Source organism: Phaseolus vulgaris, chromosome 8 (assembly GCF_000499845.2).
Source record: "Phaseolus vulgaris cultivar G19833 chromosome 8, P. vulgaris v2.0, whole genome shotgun sequence".
NCBI classification, from domain to species: Eukaryota; Viridiplantae; Streptophyta; class Magnoliopsida; order Fabales; family Fabaceae; genus Phaseolus; species Phaseolus vulgaris.
Window position 1 is genome coordinate 9,474,647 of NC_023752.2, and position 7,686 is coordinate 9,482,332.

The following is a 7,686-nucleotide window of genomic DNA, read 5'->3' on the forward strand; positions in this document are numbered from 1 at the left end:
GATGGCGACGTTTTTGATATCGTTTCTCGATATTAAGGCATACATTGTAAGGAGAATTGAAGAAGTTGGATGAAAAGTCACTCATCCTAATTTAATCAAGAGACCAAACTTCATGTGCTTGATGAGGATAACGATTTCCCACTGGATTAATTCAATACAATTATGTATTTTATGTCAAACTATTAATAAAAAACAAATTAATTGAAGATTAGTAAAAAAAAAAGAAGTTCTTTCTCATCATTAGGAACACTTTTTGTTTATTCTAGAATTTTAGGTTTCACTTTTTGCTTACTATAGAATTTTAGGTTTTCGAATACACATTTATTGGATATGAATTCATACACACATGTGCCAATGCAAGTATTTTTTTTGCGTGCTTGCAATGTGGTGAGTTTTGAGTTCTCCTATTGTTGCCATAATTCGTGAGTCAATTTTTAACCTGATATACAAAAATGTAATGCATGTAAAACAGATGAAACAAAACCAGAAAAATAAATAAAAAATCAGGATATGAGAGAGGGAAGAGAAGTGAGAAGTTTTGATAGAGAAGAAAGTGGAAAGTGTTGATAAAGAGGAAAGTGAGAAGTCTTAAGGAAATTACATTTGATTTTTAAATAATATAATTAAAAAAAATAAAAGTGAATACCAAAAGAAGAAAATGACAAGAATGTCAAAGATAACAATAAAATCACAAAAAAACTTCTTATTATATATTTTTAAAATAATAAAATAAAATATTAGTATAAAAATGAAATGAGAAAGTAAGTGTGGACATTAAAAAAATCTCTTTATATATAAGTGTATATATATATATATTATATAATTATGTTTTTATTAAAATTGAGTCTGAAATACTGGTGAATTATATTAAACTGCTATGTTGATAATACATTTTCAAATACTTTTTTTTATAATAATTTGGTCATATAACTTATTTTATTTTATATTTTTCGACTAAATATGTTCTACCTAATTTTTATAAACTCGATTTTAATCTTTAAAAAAATATAACATTGTTAATTCTTATATTTTTTCTATATTAACAAATTTAAAAACATAAATTTACAAAAATAATATTATACATAGTTATTTTGTCCAATTCTTTAATAACATGATAAGTCATCAAAGAGTTACTAATGTTACTTTTAAGAGTAGAGAATCATACTACTCATAGAAGGAACACAAGGCAAAAACAATAAATTTGTAAACTCTTAATACTTTTTCGTCATTAATTATGTTTCATTTCGCACAAACTATTTAATGTACCATTGAAAAAAAATTAAATGAATGATCATCTTTAATTTATTTTCCTTTTTATGATCAACATATACTTATTTAATATCACCTTATATCTCTTATATTTATCTTATTTAATTTTTTTTTATATTTTTTATCTTTATCTTATTTTGTTTTGCCTTTATTTTATATGTTTTTTATTTTTATTTTATTGTTGCTGTTTTTATTTTCTAGACTTCTTTATTTTTGTATTTTTTTTTCTTCTCATTTTTAAGCATTAAGTGTAACATTTGCATTAGTTTTTTTTAGGATTTTGCATTTAAGGTAGACACTTCAATATAATTTGTGGGTCCACTATTAATTAATATTAATTGACTTTATTTTTTTATAATTATGTCCTGTATTTTTTTACTTGAAATTAAGATGATTACATCATCAATAATAAAAATAAATACTAATTTATGTTTATATATTCAAGTTTTATGTTGTTGTAGAGTTTAATTTTTTATTTTTTTCATCCTTAAAAAAAATAATTTTAAACTAAACATTTTAAATTTATTACTTTTTTATTTTATTTTGTAAAAACTCATTTATTTATTCATTAATTATATTTCTAACTATTTTAAACATTAAAAATATTTTATTTTTAATGTATTTAAAATTAAAATTATATAAAAAGTAATTTATTATTTATTTATTTATTTTTTAAATGGTGTTAGAAAGAGAAATAAAAATAAAATAGTATTAAATAGGAAAATAAAAATTAAATGATGAGAGATATGCAACTTACCCACATCTTTTAAGTAGAAGAAACCTATATTTAATTATCTTGTTCTCTACCTTAATTATCCCTTGTAAATTAGCAGTTAAAGTAGAAAAGATTTCCACGCGGCTAAGTAATTGAAAAAGTAATCTTTGTATCTATATTTTGGGTACAATAATAAAGTAAGAGGTTTGGTCAGAGTTTAGACTTCTCAGAATTTATGTTGTGAAGTTCTTTATTCTGAGAAGGAAGAGAGAAGAGGGAACAGAAGAAGGTAGCAATGGATGAGATACTGAACAAGGTGGGGTCATACTGGTTCAGCCGCAAGGCCAACAAGGAGTTTGACTCTGTCGGTGATGATATCAACGTACAGTCCTTAACACCCTTTCAATCTTTTGCTAGATTCATTCTTAATTTTCTATATTTAATTTGCAAAAAATTCCTTTTTTCTCTCTTTTTTTTCTTTTTCCTTTACCATGTGTGCTTCGATTTTATGGTTCTGGCTGTCATATTTGCCCCTCTTGAAAAAAAAATTGGAATTTATTTTATTGCTCAACCATGGAGCAGTATTTCTGTTGAGGGTTAAGGTTGAAATTGAGACGTAATTGCTGAATATTCATGTGAATAATGCATACAGGCATGCCCTTTTGGGGTTCTATGAAAAAAGGACGTTTTTAATTTGTGACTTTTTTGGTTGTTTTAGGAAGGAGTGAGAAAAAGGTTTAGGTAGTTCCTTTATGTGTGCTAAAGAAAGTTTAGTTCTGGTATGGGAGGGGGAAAGTGAACTACAAGGTAAACTCATGCTGCATAAGGTGGATTTGAGGTTTTGGTTTAAATGAGTAGCAGGTGCACCCTTTTGAAATCAGGCAGTCGCCTTCATCCGAATGTTAAAGTCTTGGTACCTGTTTATTGTGATTATCTTTCTCTTCTTTTACACACCCACACTGAATTTACTTGTAGGTGTTGGTTCGTTTTCCCCTTTTGGATACTTGGAGTTCTTTATTGAATAAAACCAGGGGTACTTGATAGTTAATGATGTTGAGTTTGTTTTTCATATTCTCCTGCTTTTGGTGCGTGGATATCCTCAACATAAATCTTCGGGAAGATTGCATTGCTGTGTTTGAATATAATATATTTCCTGGTGATTAGTCAATATGTTACCATTGTGATAAGTGTAGCAAACTGGCCATATTTACTTTAGTTTTGAAACAGAATCACTGGAATTGAAAAGGAACACTGTCTATAAATGTGTATGAAATGTTTGTAGATACTAAAATGCTACGGTGATCATCATTTCTGAGATTTTGAGTTTTTTTGGGGCATTATTTATGGTTCTGGTGAGTAGAAACTTGGCTATAAGATAGTATAAAGGTGAGCAGAACATTGGCATTGGGTCCAGGATTAGAGTTTAATTCTCAGAATTGGAAGCTTAATTTCACGACTCTTTTATTGTGGACATGAGATTAAATACGAAATGGGCCATAGATTTTTTAAGGAGAGACAGGTAAGGGCCTAGTAACTTAGGAAGGAAATTTTAGGCTGTGAATAAACAAAGGAACAGAGAAGCTTTATAAATTTTTTGTATATGTTTTTTCTTTTTCTGGTAGGGAACAGGGGAGTTACAAAACTAAGAGACACGAGGAAAGCTTGAGGATGAAGCATCTGCCAGTACAGAAAAATAAAATCAGGAATGAAATCATATATTCCGCTGGCAAAATTAGAAAAAAAAAGTGCTAGATTTGGCTAATGCATTTGCAACTTGGTTAGTCTCTCTAAAGTTATGTGATAACTTGACAGTTCCTGCTTGCTCCATAATGTGCTTGTTCTGATTCAAAAGTGGAAAAATTGGCCAAGTTGTAGGACAGCTATGTGTGATTAATGTAATGTCTGTAGGAGAATCTGATTCCAGTAGATAACCTTTTCCCCTATCCAAATTCAGACCATGGAACAATCCCCATAACCTTTTCTCTGATTAACCACAATTCCAGAAGAAGAACGTGAGATTTCAAGGCCAAAAAACTAGTGAAGATGGCCAAGATTTTTAATGCTGAATTTGTGGTCCAACTGTACCTTGACAGACTCAATTTCATTAGAATCATTGCCTGCAAGAACTATGTCATTAACATAGATTAATAATGCAGTGAAAGACACCCTGTATGCTTTATTAGGATTGAATGATCTACTGAAGATTGGGTGAATTTAAGGGCTAATAACGTTGTGGTGAGCTTGGCATACCACTGTCTGTCTACTAGCTTGTTTCAACCCTTACAATGATTTTCTCAATTTACAGACGTTATTTGGAGGAGAGGATGCCATACCAGGGGGAAAATTCATATAAACTTCTTCATGTAAATCGCTATGCAAAAAAGCATTATTAACGTCCATCTGTTCAAGAAACCAGTTTTTGGCAGTATCTAAGGCAAGGATGACTCTCACTGTTGTGAGTTTTGCAACAGGAGAGAAAGTGTCAAAATAATCTACTCCTTCAATTTGTGTATAACCAATTATCGGGCTTTATGCCTTTCTATGCTCCATCAACATGGAATTTGACCTTATAAACCCATTTACAGTCAACGGGATTTTTACCAGGAGGAAGATCAACTCTCTCAAGCATTTTAGAAGCTTGAGTATATATTTTAGGTTCAATTAAGGAAGATACTGAATAACAGAAATTCCTATAATTGGAAGAGGAATAATTTTGCAACAAATATCAAATTGACCTTGAATTCATGTATATAGTACATTACTTAAGGTTAAAAATGGGGAAAGTTGCACAATACCAGAAACCTTTGCATGAATTTTTGATCCATCAGGTAAGGTAATAAGAACAGGTGAAATTTCAGAAAATGTGAGAAAGTTTGCAAGGTTAAAAGTCATGTGATCAGTGGCCCTGTATCAAGGAGCCATTGATCAAATCGTTTACCTGGAGCAGGGGAATGAGTGTGTAAAGCTATGGTATGGGCCAAGTTGGAAAGATAGGGAGTGTTACAGCAGCTACCTTAGTTGGACTATTGAAGCAAGTTAAGAAGTCCTTGATACTGCTCTTGTGTAAAACTAGGACCTGGGATAGTATTTCCTAATTGGGTTTGAGGCCCTCTTTCCATGGCACAATCCTCATTTGAGATAACATCATTGGCATTGCTTTGTCTAGGCTTGTAGCTAGGAGGAAAACCATGCTTAAAATAGCAAGTATCTACTGTGTGATTGGTCCTTCACAGTGTGTACACAGTTTGTTGGAGACAATTTGGCCTCATCCTGTTGTACTACGACCTCTACCTCTACCTCTACCAGCATTTCCACGGCCTCTGCCATATCTAGGATACTGGTTTGAATTGACAGCAAGACCTCTTCCAGAACCAGTACATTGATCGGTGTTGACAGCAAAGATTTTCGTATCAAATGAGGACTCAATCACTCCAGTAGCAGACATTTGCCTTTCTTGTTGTACAACTACAGAAAAAGCCTTGTTTATTGGAGTAAGTGAATCCAGAAGCATAATCTCGGAGTGGTCCCTCAGATTCCCTTCACAACCAGCCATAGTATTTGCTCTACAACTTGTGTGTAGAAGTTGATACCATATTGTGTGAGATTGTGTTTCTAGAACCGTTTTGAATTTTTTTAATATATATCAGTGATTCAGGTGAGAGATGAGCTAAGATAGATTATCGATTAACCTAGTTAGAAGTAGTTTGAGTGTCTCAGTAAGCCCTAATGATTAATAGTATGTAATATATCAATGCATGCTTGAAGTTAGTCTTGTTTTGGTGCTGAGAGGTGTTCATTTTTCCTTGCTGGAAATTTTCATGTTCGCTTATATAAGGCAAAATGGGTTAGATTGTTAATGACTTAATGCTTTTAGTTCTTTAATTCTTCCTGCTTTGGGTATAACTATATAGCATACAAGATTACTTTGATATGGATATTAGGGAATTTGCAATGCTCAAGATTGATTTATGTCCCTGCTGTTCAAAGAAAGCATTTTATTCATTTGTGCATCTTGTTTGTAATGTTTCTTATAAATTTAACAAATCTTGAGAAGACGTTTTATTGCTTATGTTTTATTAACACCTTTGCCACTGTTGAATAGTCACTGTCAACCAGTATTGAAGGGGGAACCAAATGGTTGGTCAACAAATTAAAAGGTTTGTATCAATTATGTTTCTATGTATTTCTCAAACATTTGTACAAGTATATGTATAGGTTATGAAATCTATGCTTTAGTGGGGAGTTCTTTTAATTTAAACTCAATCTCTGATAATTAAATGCATCAAAGTTTCAAAATCTTCACTTGGATTGCCAAAGCCATTATACAGATTTCATCAATCCTCTATGTAATTAATTTTTATTTGACCTGAATGTAAGGGGATTCTCCATGATGAGAGAACTGGACTAACATGGGGATTTAGTATTTTGAAATATGAATCACTTTCAACTGTGTTTGTTTATATATATGGTGTGGGGGTAGGCAGGCAGGAGTTTTGGCGGTAGTCTAGTGTGAATAGGGATATATACTTGCATAGCTTTTTCAGAAATTTCTTTTTCTAAAGAACACTAAATACACTGAAAAGGACTTCAAAACATTCTAAACTGAACTTAATGTAACAAGCATGCATTGTCTCATCATGTTTGCCAAAGTCCATCTTGTACAAGAAAACCTATGAATTTTGGTATTTGATCATTCTATAGGTAACGTAACTTGTGGAAGTAGGATTTTTACGTTTGATCTTTAGTACATACAGATTACATATTGAATTTATTAGCATCCCAGTTTTACAAATCTTAGAAACTGCCAAGTCCTTTTAAAGATTATTTATACATTCTTCTCCAACCATTGCTTTCTCCAGTCATTGACACCTCATACTTCCCACTCCTACCCTCCACCCTTTTGATTAACATTACTCTCTCTATGCTTCATAGGAAAGATGCAAAAGCCATTAACGGAGTTACTAAAGGAGTATGATCTACCCATTGGAATCTTTCCTCGTGATGCAACAAACTATGAATTCAATGAAGAAACAGGGAAGCTTGTTGTTTACATTCCTCAAGTGTGTGAAGTCGGCTACCGAGATTCATCTGTCTTGCGGTTCTCCACCAGTGTGAGTGGTTATTTGGAGAAAGGAAAGCTAGCAGAAATAGAGGGAATAAAGACTAAAGTGCTGATCTGGGTAAAAGTAACCACCGTTTCATCTGAGGGACCAAAGCTCCATTTCATGGCTGGCATGAAGAAGACAAGGAAAAGGGAAGCATATGAGGTTACTAGAGATGGTATAAACGTAGATAAGTTCTGATATATTTACAACAAGTTACTCTTGTTAAGTAGTTTTACAGTTAGTAAAATAAATTATCTGTTCTTGTGGATCATTTTATTCTATTAGATATGAATGCAGTGAGTGAACTTGGAATTTGGTGGAACCTCTCTTGGTCCTTGCTTGATGTGAAGTACTTTCAGTTTTTACTGTTTGGGTTTATTAAGTTTTATTCAATACTGGAACATATGTGCTAGTGAACAATGTGCATATTTGGATAACCATTTAAAAAGTACTTTTGGGTGTTAAACATACCCTTTAAGAAAATATTCTTTATACCCTGTACCATTTAATATGAAAGCACTTTTACAAGGGTTCTAACGGTAATCCAAACATGACTCAAGGATATTGTCAGAATAATACTTTGGTACATGACTCGGG

General features: G+C 31.9%; 1 protein-coding gene across 1 annotated transcript; it reads left to right on the forward strand.

The window, feature by feature from the left end:
- The first annotated feature begins 2,062 nt into the window (after positions 1-2,062).
- Positions 2,063-7,411, forward strand: LOC137824184 (uncharacterized protein At5g01610-like). The gene is made up of 3 exons (XM_068629670.1): positions 2,063-2,366; positions 6,087-6,141; positions 6,917-7,411. The coding sequence occupies exons 1-3, from the start codon at positions 2,280-2,282 to the stop codon at positions 7,285-7,287; spliced, it is 513 nt and encodes a 170-aa protein (XP_068485771.1). The 5' UTR covers positions 2,063-2,279; the 3' UTR covers positions 7,288-7,411.
- Positions 7,412-7,686: the final 275 nt, after the last annotated feature.

Coding starts and splice junctions, on each gene's coding strand:
- LOC137824184 (XM_068629670.1), top strand. CDS start 2,280: ATGGATGAGATACTGAACAAGGTGGGGTCATACTGGTTCAGCCGCAAG. Junction 2,367..6,086: donor CTGTCGGTGATGATATCAAC/GTACAGTCCTTA, acceptor ACTGTTGAATAG/TCACTGTCAACCAGTATTGA. Junction 6,142..6,916: donor GTTGGTCAACAAATTAAAAG/GTTTGTATCAAT, acceptor TATGCTTCATAG/GAAAGATGCAAAAGCCATTA.